Here is a 23606-nt window from a genome sequence, read left to right on the forward strand (position 1 = left end):
TCCTACCAACACCCTCGTTTGGCTCTGTGTTCTGGCTGATTCCAAATTCTCTGCAAAGTATAATGGCCCTTATCGTGTATTAGAGCGTACATCACCAGTTAACTATGTCGTGGAGCCAGCAACGCCTTCTTCAGACCACCGTCCCCGCGGGCGAGAAGTTGTTCGCGTCAGTTGACTTAAGCCACACTACGATCCCCTTGTCATATCCTAGCCCTAAGTCGCCAGGATGGCTCCCTCTTTCCGCCGGGGCAATTGTAAGGAAGATGATACAGCGCCGACGCTAACGACGATGAAGACGCCGATCAGCTGGTGCGCGCGCACTGAGAGCTCGGACCGTCTTGTTTGGACGATATTGTGCTTCGCTCTACGATCGTCTTGTGTCACCGGTCGCCGTCTCCAGTCCTCCGAATAACCCCCAATAAACCACTCTTCAAAAGGAGTGTTTTCATGAACATACCTGTAATGTCTGAAGAAGGCTGATCTTGTATGTTTTCCATCTGTTCCATCTGTTCCTGTTGTAGAACAGGTGCATGCTCGAACTCAGTGGAAGGAAACTGGTATGTCAACGGCTCCATCTCTGCCTGCTTCACAGCTGGCATGCTCATACACCATCCAACTTGCAAAGAAAAAAAAGGAGAAGGTTGGAAACAAGAGACAAGATCAACTGTGAGGAACCTTCACACATTGCTAACTACTATGACAAGGTACTTGATTCTCCCGCAATGGTGGCTCAGCTACTGACCGATCCTAAAGAAGCGGTTAACCACTATGACAAGATAGCTAATTCTCCCTCCATGGTGGCTTAGCTACTGATTGATCCGAAAGAAGCGCTTAACCACTATGACAAGATACCTAATTCTCCCTCGATGGTGGCTTAGCTACCGACTGATCCGAAAGAAGCAGTTAACCACTATGACCAAATAGTTAATTCTCCCTCCATGGTGACTTAGCTACTAATTGATCCAAAAGAAGCGCTTAACCACTATGACAAGATACCGAATTCTCCCTCCATGGTAGCTTAGCTACTGACTGATCCGAAAGAAGCGGCTAACCACAATGACAAGATAGCTAATTTTCCCTCTATGGTGGCTTAGCTACTTACTGATCAGAAAGAAGCGGTTAACCGCTATGACCAGATAGCAATTCTCCCTCCATGGTGGCTTAGCTTCTGACTGATCCGAAAGAAGTGCTTAACCACTATGACAAAATAGCTAATTCTCCCTCCATGGTGCCTTAGCTACTCACAGCTAAGGCACCATGGAGTCACAGCTCGCCACTCGCAGCACACACAGTGCCACAGGCGATCGCGACGTCGGCCTCCGCGAACTTCTCGCAGCGCGTACAGCCACGGCCGGTCTCGAGGGAGAGCGCGTTTGTCTCTTCTCTTACGGCCTCTCCAATGGGGTCTGTTTCCACCGCCCGCCGCGCCTCGGTGGGGTCGCCACCGCCCCACTGTTGCTCCTCTGCTACAGCCGTTCACGCGCGCTTGCTCTTCGCTCCGCCCGCATCGGTTGCAACCGGCAGGTCCCGATATTTCGCCCCTTATGGCTTATAGGAAGAAGCCGTAATCAGCGTCTGATTTATCGTGTATGAGCAATAAAATAGTCAATAATGCGCGTGCGCGCGAGAGCGCGCGCGCCTTCGTCAGTGCTGTCGCGCACGGTCGAATGAAGTTTCGGGTGCACTTACATCAACACTTTTTGCCCCTAAATTTTTCACAAAACTATGTGTACCATTTTATGCCGTGTGCCTTTGAAAGCTGTAAGCAGGTATAGCGCGACCTGACGCTAGTACATGGCAAACTGTTCGGTGGATATTCTGTCAACCGCTGCCGTTTTCGTTTAGAGCAAAAGAGGCACTGACGAAAATTCATAGCACGTCTCAGATTCAGAGTAAGGAACAAAAATTTACGCATACAGTTAAAATTTCAGTTGTCTAGTGAAGTGGACTGTTCTAGCTTCGTTTAAAACAAATCAGTAGGTTGAAAGACAGCAGATGTATACGTAATCTTGCGACTGACGCACACGTAGACAGTCGTAGTCATATTAATACAGCGATAAAAAAACATTTAATCAAGGAAATGGGCATGAACAAATATGCATAATTGAAAAGAGCAGCAAGCAATAAAAAAAAATGTCCTTCAAAGTTAACACATTGCACTCATTCATCAAAACGGTACATGCGGCTAGAAAATTAAAGTCTCAAAATCTTTCTGGACGGTTTGTGCACATAAGGAGCTGGCCTTTCGTTCCTGTCTGTCACTTTCTTAGCATAATTGACAAGAAGGATTCTGAGAAATTTCTCACATATTAAAGAAGCGGACCTTATAGCATGGCTATTGTCAATGCCTTCCAGGCAACTCAGCAAAGGTGAGTTCTCAAGTGCTGGCTGGATTAAGATTTGAAGGACTTCAAGGAGATTTGTGTGTGGTAGGTGCATGACAGCTTTTTCAAAAAAAAAAAAAAAAAGACACAACCTTGTCCAAGAGGGCTACAAACTCTGGTTTTGGATAATGCAGTCCTCTAGAATCTTGTCCTCGCAGAATAGTGTACATGGGGCTGCTTCTTTCGCTGGTTTCAAGAAGGATAGCACAAGCGTCACACCCGAAGTCACTGATTAACTTTACAATTAATGTATCCAGCGACGTAAGCTAAACCAGAATACGTGACAGTGGGTAATGGGATGACAAGACATACCATCACTTCTTTCAGTTCCTCGGTTACTGATTGCAGCAGAGCTGAAATGATTTCGTCGGGGTCGACACTAGGTGCCTAGGCGCGCAATACAGCGCGACATACAACTCCTATAGTCACCTCGATCTGAATAAATAGCACAAAGAAAAGCTTTTATATTCATTATTGAGGAGTGTCCCTTGAGTAACAGTGGCGAATGTGTATTAAGCAAAGCATTCTACCAAAATAATGGGGCAGCGATTGCTCTCTAAGGCAGGCATTACTGCACAGATAGTTACAAGGAACTATTAGTTCTAACACATACTAGAAAAAGAAAGAAAATATTGCTAATTAGGGCTTGAAATAGATTTCCTGTTTTTTCATGAAATAATCATGATATCATGTAAACATTTCATTAAACCAACGTTTATTTGCAAAATTAAAATAATGTTTATAATACAACATAAAACGTTTGCTGGCCTATAAATTATAGCAAAATTGAAAACAAAACTTAAAGCGTTTACTCTGACGTTATACTAATACTTTATGTCATGTAAGCATTGTGCAACTTACATTACAATTTTATAAAATTATTTTCATCTTCGGTGTTACCTCGATGATTTCTCATCTAGCGCTGAAAGACGGTTTTGCCATTGTTGCTGTTATGTTTGCCTTAAATTAAGAAGCTTCGATGTGATCACTGCTCATTCACTTTTTTTATTCATCTTCTTGTACAGGCTTGGGAAAAAATTCAGATTAAAATGAACAAAAGTAGATACCATGCCGCAATACATGTCATATGCTTGTCGAGCGTTTGCTGAGCGACAGTGTTTTTTAATATAAAGACTCCATTCACGTGTGTAGCACGCTGACAGGATGCCGCTGCAGCATCTACCTTCTGTAATCGTTCATTTAGGGGCTGCACTCACCACGAAACCCGCGGGCGACAGCGCGAAACCAGGCAAATGCCACCCGCCGCCACTGAAGCCGATGCGGAGCGAACAGTGAGCAGGTCACGCCCCTTGCGGCGGCGGAGAGCGTGACTCAAGGAGAAAAGTTCCCATTGTTCACGCGGCGATTGAGAAGGCCGTAAGAAAGAGAGCGCGCTCTCTCCCTCGAGACCGGCCGTGGTACAGCACGAAAAGAGATGGCAATGTGCCAGCCGCGCGGCGCCGCTGACTGCTCGCGATGCGTACAGCGCGCGGTCGCAAAGTCTATGATGTGCGGCCCGTGCGCGCCCGCCGCCCCGTGCGCTGCCGACTACTACTACTCACAACCGCGCACCGCTGCAAACCACCACCACCTGCAAACTTTTTGCGGCGTGGAAAACGATCGCGATGTCGGCGATGTGCGATCCGCCCTCACCTACTTCTCACGGCGTGTACAGCATGAGTGGAGATGGCAACATGCAGGCTGCACGGCGCCGCAAACTGCTCGCAGATCGCTATCGCGGAGCCAGCGATGTCCAGTCCGTGCGCACCCACCACATACGCCGCCGCCAGCTACGGCGGTTGCGACGTCTGCGGTTTGTTGGCCACGCGCCACAATAAGCCTTTTTGTGGCGTGAGCCTGGCAGAAAATTGCAACGTCGTCGAGGTGCGATTTTTTATCGGCCTCAAGCCGCAAAAAGCTTTCAGCGGCGGAAGGCCGACAAACTGCAGACGTCGCAATCGACGTAGCTGGCGGCAGCGTAAGCGGCGGTTGCGACGTCTGCGGTTTGTCGGCCACACCCCGCAATAAGCCTTTTTGCGGCACAAGGCTGACAAACCGCAGACGTCGCAACCGCCGAAGCAGGCGGCAGCATACGCGGCGGGTGCACATGAACTGGACATCGCTGGCCCGCGATCCGCGAGCAGTTTGTGGCGCCGTGCGGCCCGCATGTTGCCATCTCCAGTCATGCTGTACGCGCCGTGAGAAGTATCGCACATCGCTATGTGCTTGACTTGATACAGCTATGTGCTTGACTGTGACTACTTCAAGCTTCATGAAAGGAACCTAAGAAAGAAGCTTTTTGCGACACAAATCTAAAATGCTCTCCAAACTTTGTACGCTGAGCACTCTGCATCACTGCTGTTTTCATTGCCACATGACTTAAAGCATAAAGTCTTGAGGGGCTTACGTATAATACACGCAATTAAATAAAATATTACTACAGGTAAGAGGCGGTCATACATATAAAATAACACAGAGTAAACTCGGACAGGTCTGGTCCATTCTTCCGTGACACTGATATTTTCTTTTGGTAATGCAGGATTATAAACTACCGTTGAACCCGGATATATCAAACTCGAAGGGGATCGCCAAATAGTTCGATATATAGATTATTCGATGTACAGAAATCGGTTTGTGACGGCATTTACGATGCGAAAAAACGACACCATATTTGTCGCGTAATCAACCCACTCGCATAATGAACCTACCCTCCACTTTTACACCAGAGAATTTGAAAAAAAAAAAAAAAAAATGTGTTAAGGCCAGCTCGCTCACATGCAAGCGATTGAGCGATCTCAGCGACGAGCGGCAGTGACAGAGCGAAAAATTTCCAATTTGTTGGAACTGCGTCCCTCTCGCTTGCATGCCGATGTCACGCACCAGACCGTAACCTCATCCACAGCTCATTTCTTGGCAGCGTGCCAAGATGATGCACAGCGATAACGTCACAGCGCATTTATCTTTTGATAGCTGCTGCGGTGGCGGAGAGCGAACTTGGCAGAGTGCCCGTGATGGCTTGATTGCACAAGCCTGGTTTGATACATCACGCCGTGCTTGGGGGCGGGCGTCATGATCGCAGCTGACTGAGTGCTTTCGTTGATTTATACATGCAAGGATAAACGACTCTCGCAAAAAAAAAAAGAAAAAAAAACACCTGCCGCTTCTTAAAGGGACACTAAAGACAGCCAAAGATGGTATGAAAATCTAATAAACTACATTTGGTGACACTGTCGCCGCATATCCGGCAGCAAAAAATCGAATAATTGCTGAGATATTGCGATAAGAAGTTGGGGTTTTTTCTTGTTCCCGCCGGTCGAATTCAAACTGTGGCCTCCAACTACGTAGTTGGAGTTGAGTGACGCACACTATGACGTAAGCGGAGACTCCGTGATAGCTAGCGAGCCGGCGCGGCCCGCGGTGTCGCATTCCTCAAGGGCCAACTTGGCAACAGCGTACTCGCAATGACGGCCTCAGCCGAAATAAATAAAACGATGAAGAGAGTAATTTACTGAGCGATGGGCCCATAAAGGAAGAAAAAAAAAACATAGAGTGCTTGTAATGCACAATACTTTACATGTTTCTCAAGCTTTTGCGCTCCTTCTTGCACTGTGTATAAACAAACCGAGCCCTCGGTCATCGCAACGCTTCCTGACATGTTTACATACAAATAAGATTTAGTTACCAGCAAAATAGTGTCCTCGCTGCTGCGCTTGTCAGTTTTGAAGCTTCGTCGCACTTTTTTCCTTCAAGGTTTGTGCTACAGCTCCGTGTTCAGCGAAAATTACGTCCACGGTAGCAGAACATGACCGAAGTGCCGGTGCCACTACATTTGCCAGCGCTGTGATATTCCACATGTTAAAATGGATCCAGTGCACAATATAGTGCGCATAGGCATCCAGAACATAAGTTGCAAGACGTGAGAGCAGGCAGCATGCGCCGATGATCAAGCAGTTGTAATTTTTAGACCAACAGCAGAAACACTTTATTGTAAATGGGGCTATGACATAAAAACTAAAAATATTTCTAAGGTTCTTGTGGCGCGGCGTAGCCGAGCGGTTAGCGCCGAACGTTACGGAGCAAGCACGGAGCAAGCAGTAGCGAGTTCGAGTCTTACCGCTTCTGGTGTTTCTTTTTCTTTTTTTTTTTTCAAATCGATTTTTTTTAAATCTTTTGTAATGTATTTCTGGTGCTTCGTTATTTTTAGTTTTTACTTTTTACCCGAAGCCCTTTTTTTTCGCCGGGCGACGAGCGCAATATATCGACGCTCTCCTTGGTATGAGCGGCAAGTATGCCCCTTTTGCTTACGACGCCTGCAAATAGCACGTTGAAGGTCTTGTTGACGCAGCTATGTTGGTCAGATGTGCCATGATTTAGTGAACAATTGAATGATAATGCGTTTTTCCTTCGGTACTTAGCATATGTATGCTTTTCGTGGCGTACGTAGCTGCAGTCAAGCGGTCAGGTCGCAGTCGAAGCGGCAACGGCGGCGATATGTTGGCGCAGAAGTGTGAACGATGGAGTGTGTCGGCGGTAGCGGATTTCGCTCGCTCGTGCCTCCGAATGCTCAAATGGGAACCATCAAGGCGCATCTGCTGCTCCAAGCTCGTAATTCAGGCGCTGCAGGTTCAAACAAACTATCCGAGTGCGCACGAAATGCCTGAGCCGAAACATAACCAAAACTGAAGTGGGCGCCTGTGGCGCCTCCAAGTATATTTTTGTATTTGCCTTGCAACGTTTACGTTGTCTTTTCGCCGTCGTTTACGTATGATAAAAGCGTGTTATCATGTTTGAGAAAAAATGTACTACCGCATTCAAACAAGCAACGTAATTCGCATTTGTCAGCCTCCGGGATCCCTAGCGCGTCACGTGATTTGCAGTTGCGAGCCTCGGCCGTTTGGCTGTGGTGGCGATACCTGTATTTCTGTTATTCTTCTTTACTACCTTATAACAGCTCTGTTTTCAGTAAGAGTGGTCTTTTTGTAATCAGGAACTGGCATCCTATCGATGCAAACCCACTTCCTTTCTCTCTTTAGTGTCCCTTTAACGTCTGCAGCCGCCATATCTTACACTACGCCGCGTGTACAGCACAGCAATAAGAATGGATGACTCTTGCAAAAAAAAAAAAAAGAGAGAGAGAGATGCCGCTTCTTAACGTCTGCAGGCGCCATAGCCACGTCAGCCGCCGCACGCAGAGGGTTCGCAACACACGCTGGAGAAAGCGTCCGACGTCTGTCTGAAAACGAGCTGAGCTGGCTTGGCGCATGTTGAAGGAGAGAGATAGCTCGGCAAAAGAATTGGCACACCCATGCACACGGCTTGCAAGTGTCCTGTGCTGGTACGCGAAAAACGATAACTGCAGATGCGCGCGCCTTTGGGGAATGGGCGTGGAGTTGGCCAGACCAGCCGTCGCCGAACTGTCCCCTGTCATTCTTTCCACGCGTGGCTTGAAAATGTCACGCGGCAAACGGCCAAGGATGATGCGATCGTCTTTGGGGAAGGCACACTTTCCAGTGCGTAGTGCGGAGTTCGATATATGGAACGACCGGCGAAATTGAGTTCGATATATGACGCGGCTTTCCTATACTTTTACATGGGATTTTCAAGGGGATATTCTGTGAGTTCAATATAACCAAAATTCGATATATCCGGGTTCTACTGTAGCTTGTGCGGTTATAATCATCATATAAAATTATATTATCTCTCAAGCCTTATCCGCTTTTGTCTATCCACCTCATCCAACAAGACATTTTTTCAACTGTCATTTGTAAACTTCAAATTGCTAACATTGTTTATATAAAAGAACTATTATCTGTGCTACAGCTGCGATTTGGAAAAAAGCAACCTTAAAGGTCAATTTCCAGATGCAAAAAATCTTTATAAGAGGTATGGGGGCACAAATGTTCAAAATTCTGAATACGAATTTATTATATTTGTTATTCCAACTATATTTGTATTTAAAAATTGATATTATTAATTTATGAATGTGTGAAAATTACCAAATACACTGAAACTTTTCTAATTCACTGCAATTTTCCCGCACTGCCCGCTTCACCACATTGCGCGACTGCATCAGCTGTACAGTGAAGCATCTTCAAAATGCGACGGCGCCGTTGTGTGAAGAGGGACCTAGTACCCTTTTGTGAAGAGGGCCTTCCCGGCATTGTGCGCAAACCAAACCATTCGAAGAAACCGGCAAAGAACGCCATTCCCACTTGATTCACATCAAATCCAGATAACCACCAACAGGTGTTCATCATATAAAATTAATGTGATGCAAACTGCTGTTGGCAGCTTTTTTTTTTCGTGTCCATTCGGCAATTTGAGGTTTCAGTTAGTTCGATGAATTTTTTCAGTCCCTTGAAGGGTGAATTATTGAGTTTATTGTATTCGACAGCGATATGACAGTCCACGCAGTTTCATGCAGGTCTTTCCCATACAAAGAACTGGTATATAAAAACATGTATAAAATTTATCTATAGTAGATTTTTCAGTCAGGTATACACACTTCTTTGCGATTCTAGCTTAACCCTTTTCCATATACTATGTGACTTTTGAAATAAACAAGGCAAACAGAGTTTGCTACTCTTTAAATTTACCTTTTTTTTTTTCACTGATCAAATATACAATATTCGAAGTCAGCTTTTTATTCCCATGTTTGTATTCAATTATTCAAAAACTACAGTTTTTGCACATCACTGAAAGTTAGCAATATTTGATTCCATTGTATACCAATAAATTCTTGTATGTATAACACTGTTTTGAGAGCTTTCACAACTACTGCACAATTTCTTGAGTCTTTAGCCTTTGTTTTTGTATACAACCACTGTTTACCTTCCTTTCCTCAACTTGCTTCACCTATACTCTCCAGGGTATCACTGGCTGTTGGCTGCCTTAGTATATATCTCATAACGAGCCTCTCATCTTCTCGACACACGTTTGGTGATTAGCCAAATGAGGACCTTGATCTGACAGCCTTGATGTCACAGATAGCATAAAAAGGGGTTATCTCACTATCATAGATAATAAAGATCTTTGACATCATCTCTGCCTGCCCTCCCCTCAAAGCGTAGATCTTCCTTACATAGATAAGCCCACTGCGTTATCAAGGGCGATACACGAAATGCAAAGTCTGGTAATGGCTACTTTCTCCACAGTGGTTTTTCACACCAGCCTTCTTCTTCAGAAGGAAAACTTGAAATATAATAAAGGAAAACAAAAATACACATTGCAGAATGCTTTACAAAAAAGATCAGAAAGCTCCAGGCACAATCATGCTGAGCCTTGGGCCATAATCCTATTCCAACTTGCCAGCTGCAGTATACTCGAAGCACAGTCCAGTATGCATTTTAACTTGCCAGATCAATGTGCAAAAGAATTGAGCTTTTAAACAAAATTTTCCAGTGGAGTGTTTACAGAAGTAGACTTTCGAATCACCAAATAACTGCATTGCTTACAGAATTGACTTGGCAATGAAACCAAGTTAAATGCTCAACTTGGAAGCATGCACCATTGCCATCTCTACAGCAGTGGTTTCAAGTTCATTATGGTCAAAACCAGTTGAAAAGAAAGGAAAAGGAGCGTTTTAATGACATACGTGAAATGTCCGTAGAGCCAGGCTGGTTCAGCGACTGTACCACCTCTTCCTGCCGCACAAGTGGTGCACCCTCTACATCTGTAGAAGCGGGCTGGATGGGGAACGGCTCCAACTCTGCCTGCTTCACAGCTTCACATACATTGGAAGAAAAATATTAACTAGTGATAGTTAACATTCAAGCATAAAGGAAAAACAAATACAGTCGAACCCGGATATATCGAATTTTGGTTATTCGAAATCACGAATAATCCCCTTGAAAATCCCATGTAAAAAAAGTATAGAAAAGCCGCGTCATATATCGAACTCAATTTCACCAGTTGTTCGATATATCGAACTCCGCACCATGGACTGGAAAGTGTGCCATCTCCAAAGATGATCGCATCACCCTCGGCCGTTTGCCGCGTGACGTTTCTAAGCCACGCACGGAAGGAATGAGAGGGGACAGTTCGGCGACGGCTGGTCCAGGGCAGCTACCCGCCCATTCCCCAAAGGCGCGCATCTGCAGTTATCGTTTCCCGTGCGCCAGCAAGTGACGTTTGCAAGCCACGTGCGTGAATGAACCAGAATGAACCGGTGGGAAGAAGAGGGGGAAAACGCAATAGAGCGAAGCGCAAGGGCGTGCCCATTTTTTTGCCGAGCTATCTCTCTCCTTCCTCTCTCCGGGCCTTCGTTCGCAGTAGCACGCGCTAGGCATGCGCCAAGCCAGCTCCACCCGTTTTCAGACAGAACGTCGGACGCTTTCTCCAGCGTGTGTTGCGAACCCTCTGCGCGCGGCGGCTGACGTGGCTATGGCGCCTGCGGACGTTAAGAAGGCGGCAGATCTCTCTCTCTCTTTTATTATTTTTTTTTTGCAAGAGTCGTTTATTCTTATCCTCTGTACGCGGGGCTGCAGATGTTGAGAAGCGGCAGTTCTTTTTTTTTTTTTTTTTCGGGAGTCGTTTAATCTTGCATGTGTGAATAAATAAAAGCACGCGTTCAGTTGCGATCACGACACCGGCTTTTAGCATTTCTCGCTTCAAACAGCGTTTGCAGCTATCCCGCTTTCCAATGATTTTGTGGCACTGGACTACGCCTGCTCCAAGCGCGGCTTGATAAATCGAACCAGGCTTGTGCAATCAAGCCATCGGACACTCTGTGCCAATTTCGCTCCCCGCCACCGCAGGAGCTATCAAAAGATAAACACGCCGTGACGTTATCGCTGCGCAGCGTCTTGGCACGCTGCCAAGAAATGAGCTGTGGATGAGACGACCGAAACGGAGTGGCGCGCCATCGACATGCAAGCGAAAACGCTCGCGATTTCTGCCGCAGCGACACAGAAACCTTGTTTTTAGCTGCCATGGTAGCTCGAGTGGCGAGAAGGACGCACTTCCAACAAGCTGGAAATTTTTCGCTCTGTCGCTGCCACTTGTCGCTGAGATCCCTCAATCGCTTGCATGTGAGCGAGCTGGCCTTAGCCCGTTTTTTTTTTTTTTTTTTCCCCAAAAAAATTCTCGCGGGCAAAAGTGGAGGGTAGGTTCATTATGTGAGTGGGTTGATTACGCGACAAATACGGTATCGTTTTTTTGCACCGTAAATGTCGTCACAAGCCGATTTCTGCATATCAAATTATCGATATATCGAACTAATTTTGCGATCCCCTTCGAGTTCAATATATCCGGGTTCGACTGTAAACGACACTAGACCAGAGAAGCAGATTCAGGGAAAAAATGAGTAATTGCATCCTTATTACATGCTCCACCTTGGGGGTTTCCCCTAAATATTCACTCAACACCATTCCCACATCGAGTTATTGATCAGTTCGCTCTCGCCCTACTATGTGTTGTGCTGACCGTCCTGGTTAGCTCATTTGGTTGAGCGACTACTGCGGAAAGGTGGTGGTTCCAAGTTTGATCCCCAGACCAGGATTAATTTTTCTTTACTCAGAAATTTCTGACAAAGTTGTATAGCTTTCCTTTGTAGCCATATGGCTGTGCTTAGGTAGATGTCAATGAATAACTACTTCCTTATTACAGAGAAGCAGAGAGTGAAAAAATTAGTACCAACTATGCAACTTTATGGAAACGAGAAAACATAAAACAAGAATCCATAAAAATACAAAGCAAAAAGGCTAAATGAATTGGCAACAATGAATGCAAGGAAGTTAGGAAGTAGTTACGGTAGACATCAGTTTAAAATTCACCAGGGTCAATGGTAGCAGCCACATGTAATGGCAAAGCAATCCAATCCGTTATGGTGCACGCTATGAATGAATCAGGAATATGCATGCACAAGCAGATATGATAGCAATTATGCAGATGCAGGGCAATGGCATTGGATTGCTTGTTCTGAATTCATTTCGTGATCTGTAACATCTAACAAGCATTCTTCCACTAAATATCAGCAGTAAGTCACTAGCCTTGTCTTCATATGTATTAAAGAACCCTGTGCTGTTTTCAGTTGGTATGTTGAACCAACTAGCCCGATCATCAATGCTAGCTGCAAAAGATGAAAAAAAAGAAAAAAATCCAATGATTCTATGAACATACCTGTAATGTGTGCAGAAGGCTGATCTGGTAAATGTTCCATCTGTTGCTGTTGTACAACCAGTGGGGCATGCTCGAAATCAGTGGGAGGAAACTGGTTTGCCAACAATTCCATGTCTCCCTGCTTCACAGCTGGCATGCTCATACACGATCCAACTTGCAAAGAAAAACAAAAGGAGGGAAAGAAGAGGCAAGATCAACTGTGAGAAAGCTTCACATATTGTTAACCAGTATAAAAAGATAGCTAAATCTCCCTCCGTGGTGGCTTGCTGCTGACTGATCCGAAAGAAGCGGTTTTGATATCAGCTGCAGCGGCCACAAAAAGCAAAGTACTTGTGTACTTGTGCAATGTCAGCGTATTCTAAAGAACCCCAGGGGGTCGAAATTTCTAAACCCTCCACAATGGCCTCCCTCACAGCATGAGTCGCTTTGGGATGTCAAACCCTGTAAGCCAAACAACGCTGCTCATTCGATATAAGTTATAGTGATAGCATGCTGATCCAGCTATGTGCTTTCCTGTGACTACCTAGTTCAGGCTTCATGAAAAGAACCTAAGAAAGGAGCTTTATGCAACATAAATTTAAAATGCTGCTCAGACTTTGTACACTAAGCACTCTGCACCACTGCTGTCTTCATAGCTACATGACTTAAAACATAAAGTCTTGAGGGGCCTACATATAATACATGCATTTAAATAAAGGTAAGAGGCGGTCGTACATACAAAATAACACAGAGCAAACTCGGACAGGTCTGCCCCATTGTTCCATATTTTCCTTTTTGGTATGCAGGATTACAAACTGGCTTGTGTGGTTGTAATCATAAAAAATTATATCCCCCTAGCCTCATCCAGTTTTGTCTATCCACCTCATCCAACAAGAAAGTTTTTCAACCATCATTTTAACATTCCAATTGCTAACATTGTTTATAGTAAAAGAACTATTATCTGTGTTACAGCTGTGATTTGGAATAAACTGGCTACAAACTTAAAAGATAGGTAATTTTCAGATGCCAAAGATTTTCCAAGGTAAGTATGGGTGCACAATTATTCGAAATTTCGAATACAAATTTAATATGCATGTGTTTCAGTTTATTGTAATAAAGGACCCTGCACAGGGTGCCATGCCGTGAACAGTGAACTAAACGTCCGGTAATCAGTCGTAGTAGTCGCAGCTTGAGTCAGCACATGCAAGAACATCAGAGCAAGCGTTGAATCGTCGTCTTTTTTGAGTGTCAGGCACTGATCACTCCAAAATGCCTGTCCTACAAGGTGCTGGCGACTTATGGCGATGTGACGATGATGGGATCGTAATAAGGTTTCAAGTGGTTGCTGTGTACTATTTCCCGGTTGCGGCGATGGTGGTCAGTGGATGGCGTAAAGGGTTTGATGAGATAGTTGATCGGGATGTTTGTTTGAGAATACTGCTGGGGCCCTGGTACTTGCTGATAAGTTTTGAGGAAAGACCGGGACTGGAGGAAGGTACCCATAGCCAGACCAAAGACTCTGGACGATAAGCAGGAGCAAGTGCAGATTGATCTTGAGTAGTTTTCTGCTGCTGCTGCTGGGCATGAGAAGTGAATGAGCAGGAAAGGCGGCGCCATACTTGAGCAAAAGCGGCAGCTTGAGAAACAGTCGTGAATTCGGAAAGATCCGGTCGGTATGGGAGAATGGTGTCCATGGTACAAGAGGGCTCACGGCCATACAGGAGAAAGTATGGCGAGAATCTGGTGGTTGCTTGAGTGGCAGAGTTATAAGCGAAGGCGACGAATAGAAGAACGCAGTCCCAGCTGGAGTGGTCGGAAGCAATAAACATTGCCCATGGTGCAGTTGAAACGCTCAACCATGCCATTTGTCTGCGGATGGTACGCGGAGGTTGTGCGGTGAATGATGTTGCATTCCCGAAGGAGAGCTTCCATAATTTAGAGAGGGAGGCCGAATCTCTGCCACTCAGCAGCTCTTTGGGAGCCCTGAACGAGAACATCTTCAGCGGAACTCCGCCTGGTTGGGTACTTGAAACAAAAGTCTGTGGCAAAGAATGATGCGATGGAGGATAAAGAGGCAATGTCATGGGCCGTAGCAGATTGCAAAGGGGATGTTTTGACGTGACGTGTGAGATGAACAATTGCAACGATGATCCAGCGATTGCCTGTTGATGTGCTAGGAAGAGGGCCGTACAAGTCAATTCCAACACGCTCAAAGGGTTGGGTTGGGCAGTTCAGTGGCTGCATAGGAGCAGCGAGCTGTTGAGGTGGATTTTCTCGGCACAGACATTTGGGGCACGAATGGATGAACCGATGAGCATAACGGTACATCCCATGCCAGTAGTACCGCTGTCGCAGGCGGTGAAGGTTTGCAATAAGCCGGCGTGGGCACAATGCGGATCATTGTGGTAGTGGGAGCAAATTACAGAGCACAGGTGGGTCGGAATAACAAGCAGCCACTTTCGGCCATCCGGGAGGTAATTCCTACGGTAAGGAGCTCGTCTCCGATGGTGAAATGATAGGAATGGCAATGGAGAGCGCAGCAAGGAGGTCGTGACAATCGGCCAGAAAACAAATACAGGAGTGAAGCGATCCATGTGTCTTTGTGTTACTCGGAAAACATATCGGTGGGCATGTCGGTGGGATGCAGGACAGCAGGGGCAAATGTGAGAAGGCATCAGCATCAGCATGTTTACGACCAGAGCGATAGAAGACATTAATGTCCTATTCTTGGAGCCTCAAAGCCGGGCCAGTCGACCAGAGGGATCTTTCAAAGAAGACAGCCAGCAGAGGGAGTGATGATCGGTGACAACGTCAAAAGGGCTATTGCCCAAAGGATAGCTAAACACTCTTTTTCTGTGATGCTATAGTTTACATCAGCTTTTATTAGGGTCTGGCTGGTGTAAGCGACAACATACTCGTCAAAGTCAGACTTGCGCTGAACGAGTACTGCACAGAGGCCAACGCCGCTGGAATCGGTGTGGATTTCCGTGGGAAAAGAAGGGTCGAAATGATGCAGGATTGGCAGAGTCATCAGAAAGCGGTGGAGTGTCACGAAGGCTTCATCACAGTGTGAAGATCAAGCTCAAAGGTCGTGGCTATACAGAAGCTTGGTCAGAGGGTCGATGACAGTGACGAAATTGTGAACGAAGTGACGGAAGTAGGAACAGGGGCTGACGAAGCTGCGCAGTTCTTTCACAGTAGTGGGGTTGGGAAATTCTACAACAGTGCGCAAATTTGCCGGATTGGAAACAACGCTATCCTTGGAAATGACGTTCGAGAATGGTGAGAAGCCGAGCTCCGAAATGGCACTTCTTTAACCCTCTGAGGGTCGATTTTTTTTTTTTTTAAACTTTCCCAGATGGTCAAATTACTTTATTGCAGATTTTGAAAGTTCAACACGAGTAAAATGAAGGAAAAGTTGTAGAAAAATATTAGGAACCGTATTTTGGAGTCAACGTTGCTCAAGACTGCGAACTCAGGAACCTCAAGAAACTCAGTAAACAAAAAGAGCAGGAATACCTCGAGAGCTTCAATGATAAACAAGGTAACAGCAGCCTCAATAAAGATGGAAATCAGCTTCTGTGGCCCCTGCACGGGAGTGACCGTAACGATAATCAAGCTTCGTGTGTCTCAGTTGCGATCACAAAACCGAAACCGCAAAAGGGCGGTGTTGCCGCAGACCGGGGACACGCTGCAGCTAGGAATCACTTCTGTTCATCTTCGCAAAAAGGCAGAGCATAAATTTCAAGCGCTTCTTGTAAGTCCTAGCAGGTGGCAGCACCTCCCAGTGAGCATGTATCCTTATTAGGGTGCGAAATTTCAAAAGGAGGATTGAAACCGTGCCAGTACGGAAAAGACATTGCAGGACAGAAAACCGCTGCCATACATTTAAGGCAAAAACCCTCAAAGGGTTAAATTTAGTTGGAGGCCAGCATCGGTCAGGCCTCGCAGAACAGTGTCCAGGTGCTGGAGGTGAGAGGAAAAATCCGGGGAAAAGATAACGTCATCCAGGTACCAAAGGCAAGCGTGCTTTATTTGAGCCGTCTGAGTAGGTTGTCCATCGTGAGCTCGAATTTGGCGGGGGCATTGCACAGGCCAAATGGCATGACATTAAATTCATAGAGCCCATCGGGTGTGACAAAAGCGGTATTTGAGCGATCGGCCTCTGCCATCGGCACCTGCCTCCCCACACCTCCACCACTTGTAATAAAGGACCTTGCACAGGGTGCTATGCCGTGAACAGTCAACAGAACATCCAGCGACCAATCGTGGTAGTCGCAGCTTGGGTCAGCACAAGCACGAGCGTCGGAGCGAGCATTGAAAGGTTGTCGTCGTCCTTCTTCAGCGTCAGGCACTGCACACTCCAAAATGCCTGTGCTAGATTATATTTGTATTGAAAAATGGCTATTAGAAATTTATGAATGTGTGAAAATTAGCAAATACACTGAATACTTTGCAGCTTGGGTCAGCACAAGCACGAGCGTCGGAGCGAGCGTTGAACGGTTGTCGTCGTCCTTCTTTAGCGTCAGGCATTGCACACTCCGAAATGCCTGTGCTAGATTATATTTGCATTGAAAAATGGCTATTAGAAATTTATGAATGTGTGAAAATTATCAAATACACTGAATATTTTCGAATTCACTGCTGTTTCCCCGCCCTGCACGCTTTACCGCAACGCTTGACCACATTTGCTATGCAATGAGGCATTCTCAAAATGGCACAGGGCCACTGTGTGAAGAGGCACCTTCTCGTTCATGAATAGGAGCTCCCCAGCACTGTGCGCAAACCAAGCCACTCGAAGAAACCGGTAAAGAGTGCCATTCTCAATTGCTTCACATCGAATGCAGACAACCATTGTACAGGCGTTCATCATATAAAGTTAATGTGATGCAAACTGTTGGCAGTTTTTTTTTTTCGCACTAATTTGATAATTTAGCTTTCAGTTAATTCGATAAATTTTTCTAGTCTCTTAAAGGCTGAATTAATGAGTTTACTGCATTCAACAATGATATGAAAGTCCACCCAGTTTCATGCAGGTCGTTTCTATGCAAAAAACTGGTACATGAAATCATGTGTAAAATTTAGAGTGGATTCTGAAATAAACAAGGCAAACAGTGTTTGCTACACTTTATATTTCCCATTTTTGTATTCAATTTTCGAAGTCATTTTTTTTTCCTATGTTTGCATTCAATTCATATTCGAAGACTACAGTATTTGCAACACTCTAAAAGTAAGCATTATTCGATTCTGTTGTATAGCAATAATTTCTTGCATGTATTTGTTCACCCGACCTTTGCAGCCCATTAGTTGTTCGAAACTTTAAGCCCTCGAAGGAGCACAGCAGGGTTAGCAGAGCCTCTTCCAAACGCACACCCCTTGAAGAGCCGGGCGCCGGGCCGGGGGACGCTTGTACCCAAATTTACTGGTGGGTGTCCGGCGGCGGGTCTCGAACTGACCAACTCCCGCAGCCGAAACGGGCGCCCAAACTACTCGGCCACGACTGCGACTGTTTTGAGAGCCTTTATAACTACTGCTCAATTTCTTGCGTCTTTAGCCTTTGTTTTTGTATACAATCACTGTCTACCTTGCTTTCCTTACCTTGCTTCGCCTATACTCTCCAGGGTATCTCTGGCTGTTGGCTCCCTTATTATATGTCTCATAACGAGCCTCTAATTTTCTCTACACATGTTTGGTGATTAGCCAAATGAGGACCTTAATCTGACAGCCTTGATGTCACAGGTAGCATTAAAAGTGGTTATCTCACAACTATATCAAATATTGCAGATCTTTGACGTCATCTCTGTCTGCCTTCCCCTCGAAGTGTAGATCCTTCTTATATAGATAAGCCCACGTCAGTATCAAGGGCGATACACAAAATGCAAAGCCTGATGATGGCTACTTCCTCCACAGTGGTTTTTCACACCAGCCTTCTTCTTCAGAAGGAAAACGTGAAATATAAGAAAGGAAAACAAAAATACACATTGCACAATGCTTTACAAAAAGATCAAAAAGCTCCAGACACAATCATGCTGAGGTACACTTGGGCCGTAATCCTATTCCAACTTGCCAGCTGCAGTATACGTGGATCCCAGTCCAGCACATATTTTAACTTGCTAGCTCGATCAGTGTCGAAAGGAATTGAGCTCTTAAAGCTTGCCAGGCAGAGGTGTTTTTACAGAAGTAAGCTTTTGAACTTCCAAACAACTGAACTGCTTAGAGAAATGACTTGGGAATGAAACCAAGTTAAATGCTCAACTTGGAAGCGTGCACCACTACCATCTTTATTGCCGTGGTTTCAAGTCCATTACGATGAAAACCAGTTGAAAAAAAAAAAAAAAAAGGAACGCTATAATGACATACGTGCAATGTCCATAGAGGCAAGTTCGTTCAGCCACTGCACCACCTCTTCTTGCTGCACAAGTGGTGCACCCTCTACATCTGTAGAAGCGGGCTGGATGGGAAACGGCTCCAACTCTGCCTGCTTCACAGCTTCACATACATTGAAGGAAAATATTAACAAGTTATAATTAGCATTCAAGCATAAAGGAAAAACAAAAACAAATAAATGACATTTGAACAGAGAAGCAAATTTAGAGGAAAAATGAGTAATTACTCCCTTATTACAAACATACTCCGGGTTTTCCCTAAATATTCGGTCAACACCATTCCCACTTCGAATTATTGATCAGTTCGCTCCCACCCTACCATCTGTAGTGCTGCCCGTCCTGGCGACTGCCCCGGAAAGGTGGTGGTCCCGGGGTAAATCCCAAGACTAGGAAGAATTTTTCTTGAACCAGGAAGTTCCTGATGAAGTTGTTTAGCTTTCCTTTGCAGCCGTATGGCTGCCCTTGGGTGGATGTCAATGAGTAATTACTCCCTTATTACAGAGACGCTGAGAGTGCAAAAATTTGTGCCAACTATGCATCTGCGTGGAAACGTAAAAACATATTACAACAGCAATCTATAAATATACAAAGCAAGAAGGCCAATGAATTGGCAACAATGAATGCAAGAAAGTTAGAAAGCAGTTATGATAGACATCAGTTTAAAATTCATCAGGGTCAATGGTAGTAGCTTCATGTAATGGCAGCACAATCCAGTCAGTTATGGTGCGTGCTATGAATGAATCAGGAATATGCACAAGCAGATATGATAGCAATTATGCAGATGCAGGGCAATAGCATTGGATAGCATGTTTTGAATTTATTTCGTGATCTGTAACATTTAACAAGCATTCTTCCACTAAACATCAGCAGCAAGTCACTACCCTTATGTGCATCATCTTTATAAGTAGTATTGAAGAATGCTGTGCTGTTTTCAGTTGGTATGCTGAACCAACTAACCCGATCATCAATGCTAGCCGCAAAAGCTGAAAAAGAAAAAAAGAAAGGAATGTTTTCATGAACATACCTGTAATATGTGCAGAAGGCTGATCTGGTAAGTGTTCCATCTGTTCCTGTTGTACAACCGGTGCATGCTCAAAAACAGTGGAAGGAGACTGGTATGTCAACGGCTCCATCTCTCCCTGCTTCTCAGCTGGCATGCTCATACACCATCCAACTTGCAAAGAAAAAAAGAAGAAAAGGAGGGAAAGAATAGGAGGCAAGATCAACTGTGAGGAAGCCTCACACATTGTTAACCACTATAAGAAGATAGCTAACTCTCTAGCCATGGTGGCTTAGCTGCTGACTGATCCGAAAGAAGCGGTTTTGATACCAACTACACCGGCCACAAAAAGCAAAGTACCTGAGTGCTTGTGCAATGTCAGCTTATGCTAAAAAACCCCAGGTGGTCGAAATTTCCAAAACCCTCCATAACAGCCTCCCTGACAGCATGAGTCGCTTTGGGATGTCAAACCCTGTAAGCCAAGCCAAGATAGCTCATTCAATATAAGTCATAGTGATAGCATGCTGATACAGCAATGTGCTTGACTGTGACAACTTGAAGCTTCGTGACAGGAACCTAAGAAAGGAGCTATTTACAACATAAATCTAAAATGCTCTTCAGACTTTGTTCACCAAGCACTCCGCACCACTTCTGTTTTCATAGCCACATGACTTCATGAATAAAGTCTTGAGGGGCTTACATATAATACACTCAATTAAATAAAATATTACTACAGGTAAGAGGCGGTCGTACATATATAATAACACAGAGTAAACTCGGGCATGTCTGCTCCATTCTTCCGTGACGCTATTTTCTTTTTTGTTATGCAAATTTATAAACTGGCTTGTATGGTTGTAATATAAAATATAACATCAGCTTTCCCTCATCCACTTTTGTCTATCCACCTCAACTGACAAGAAATTTTTCCAACCGTCATTTTAACCTTGCAATTGCTAACATTGTTTATATGTAGTAAAGGAAGTATTATCTGTGCTATAGCTGCAATTTGGAATAAACTGCGTGCAAACGTAAGTGATAGGTCAATTTTCAGATGCCAAAGAGCTTCCAAGGTAAGAATGGGTGCGCAAATGTTCGAAATTTCGAATACGAATTTATTATGTTTGCCATTCAATTTATATTTGCATTTAAAAATGCATATTAGAAATTTATGAATAAGTAAAAATTACCAAATACACTGAAACTTTTCTAATTCACTGCAATTTCCCTGCACTGCATACTTCGCCGCAATGCACGACCGCATTTGCAGTGTAGTGAATCATTCTCAAAATGCGAAGGGGCCGTTGTTCATGAATAGGAGCTTCCCAGCATTGTGCGCAAACCAAACCACCCGAAGAAACCGGTAGAGAACGCCATTCTCACTTGCTTCACATCAAATGCGGATAACCATCGTACAGGTGTCTATCACATAAAATTAATGCGATGCAAACTGTTGTTGGCAGTTATTATTTTTTTTTTGAGCCCATTCGATAATTTATGCTTTCAGTTAATTCCATCAATTTTTCTACTCCCTTGAAGGTGGAATTAACGAGCTTACTGTATTCTACAGCGATACGACAATCCATCCAGTTTCATGCAGGTCTTTCCTATACAGAAAACTGGATTACGAAATCATGTATAAAATTTATAGTGGACTTTTCAGTAGGGCATACACACTTCTTTCCAATTCTATCTTAACCCTCTTTCCATATGCTGTGTGAATTCTGAAATACACAAGGCAAACCGTGCTTGCTAGACTTTAAATTTTCCATTTTTTTTTTCTCTGACCAAATACTTAATATTCGAAGTAATTTCTTCCAATGTTCATATTAAATTCGTATTCGAAGACAATATTAGCATGTCCCTAAAGGTAAGCAATACAGTCAAGTCTCGATATAATGAATCCCGCGGGACCACAAAAAATAGTTTATTTTAAAATATCGCTGTAATCAAAAATCTGCGATCATAAGCCAGTGGTCAAAGCTAGGTATGAAAACGATGTACCTGGCAGTAGGCACGTCTGTAGACAAGCAAAACCTCGAATAAATATGTTGCAGTAACTTCAAAGCTTATTTGTCAGAAGTAATCAGTTATTTTCTTTTGCTGCACGTAGCAACCATGGCCATGCATGACATTACAGCACGTACACCTACCACTTTGCGCAACACTTTATCGGGTGCATGATCGCACCGAGTGATGAAAGTACGGATTTTGTCCATGTGCAAAAAAACATCAGAGTTCGACATGACTTCATCTTCAGTGCTCCCTAAGCTTGAAAATCTTGTCTCAGTCTTTCAAAGTGATCCCGGCGGATGATAGGGCAATGCTAGCTGTCTTCAGAGGCCGATTCACTTTTTCTCTGCATTGATTTCTTGCAGTGAAAGCTGCTTTCCTATCTTCCTGGAACTTCGCTGGCTGGAATCATCGTCAGATCTCGCACAAACTTTCCAATAAAATAATTCACAAGAAAAAAAAAATGCCCCGCACGCGCGAATGGCATGAATGACCAATCAGTCAACGTCACACAATACAGAAAGAAAAAAGTTCAGGTGGCAATGCCTGCTGGCTGCTGCATGTTAAACCATAGCTTTGTGGAGGCATTAGAAGCTGGCACTGGATATGTTGATGATAGCTACAGCCTGTGGACCGTGTACAAAGAAAATGCAGTTTCTGTTTCACGCGAGAGTTACGAGCTGCGGCACTGTTAATTTCAGCCGAATTTCCAATACTGATGGTCCTAGATTATATAAAAAAATACAGTATGTAAGTCATTCTGAAATATACGCTATGCTGAAGCTCGTAATTCTGAAATAGTTTTACATTGAAAACATAGAAAATCTGCTGGGGACTATTAAAAAAATTCGTTAACTTGAAAGATTCGTTAATGTGGTGTTCGTAGTAAAGAGATTTCACTGTATCTGATTCCATTATATATCAATAATTTCTTGCATGTATAACACTGTTTGAGAGCCTTTATAACTACTGCACAATTTCTTTGTTTTTGTATACAACCACTGTGCACCTTGTGTCACGAAATCGGCGCCCATTTTCAGCAAGCCGGTACAGCGCTAGGCGCGCGCGGCGTCGCGTGGAGAGCATGGAGAGAAAAGCCCCTTCCCCGCGCGGGAGAGCGCGTAGCTTTGTACGCGTTGTTGTCACCCTCTTTCCCCTTGCCCGGGGAAGACGGTGATTCATCGGACTGGAATCAGCCAGAAAATTCTAGCATCCTCTATGGGACCTAGCCAATGACGACGCGCGGCTCGACGGGAGGAGAAGAGGGAGCTATAACCAGCGAAGTTATGTGTGTGTGCGCGCTAGCTTTGACGCGTGCTAACAAACAGACGCGGCGCGCCCTATTTAAAGAGACCGCGCCGCTTGATGAGCAGTCAGGCAGTCAGTCAGTCAGTTCGTCAAGTGTTTTGCGACGTGCTCGCCTGTGTTTCGACTGGACTCCCGGGGATCACCCGCTGCTGGCAAGCCCACGGACTTTCAAGGGAGCGGCGCTCGTCTCGTATGGCGGCCACATCGTGACTCTTGAGGCGTCGGACTGCAACAGTGCCCGGTGAACAATTTGGTGTTTGTTTATGTACTCTCTCGTGTTTCATCTGTTGTAAAGCCTCTACGTTATTGGATACCTGTGTAATTGCATGCTTAGCGCTTGTATTCTGTGAACCTCTCGTCTATGTATTTCAAGTGATCTTGTGTATTCCTTTGTATCGTCTTTTGCTGTGCATAAATTGT

At 44.8% G+C, this 23606-nt stretch overlaps 1 protein-coding gene across 2 annotated transcripts in view; it reads right to left on the bottom strand.

Moving 5' to 3' along the window:
• Nucleotides 1–23606, bottom strand: part of LOC146179634 (uncharacterized) — a 67359-nt gene that overhangs the window by 29897 nt on the left and 13856 nt on the right. Inside the window, exons 4-8 of one of the 2 annotated variants that reach the window (XM_084579287.1) lie at nucleotides 19893–20042; nucleotides 18843–18971; nucleotides 12504–12656; nucleotides 9979–10107; nucleotides 458–616 (exon numbers count right to left, since the gene is read on the bottom strand). In XM_084579287.1, the coding sequence (XP_084435413.1) occupies nucleotides 458–616; nucleotides 9979–10107; nucleotides 12504–12656; nucleotides 18843–18971; nucleotides 19893–20042 (720 nt within the window). The remainder of the gene's footprint in view (nucleotides 1–457; nucleotides 617–9978; nucleotides 10108–12503; nucleotides 12657–18842; nucleotides 18972–19892; nucleotides 20043–23606) is intronic. The other variant, XM_084579288.1, reaches the window with a different exon arrangement.

Source organism: Amblyomma maculatum, chromosome 9 (assembly GCF_055883805.1).
Source record: "Amblyomma maculatum isolate TAMU_Amacu chromosome 9, ASM5588380v1, whole genome shotgun sequence".
Classification (NCBI taxonomy): domain Eukaryota; kingdom Metazoa; phylum Arthropoda; class Arachnida; order Ixodida; family Ixodidae; genus Amblyomma; species Amblyomma maculatum.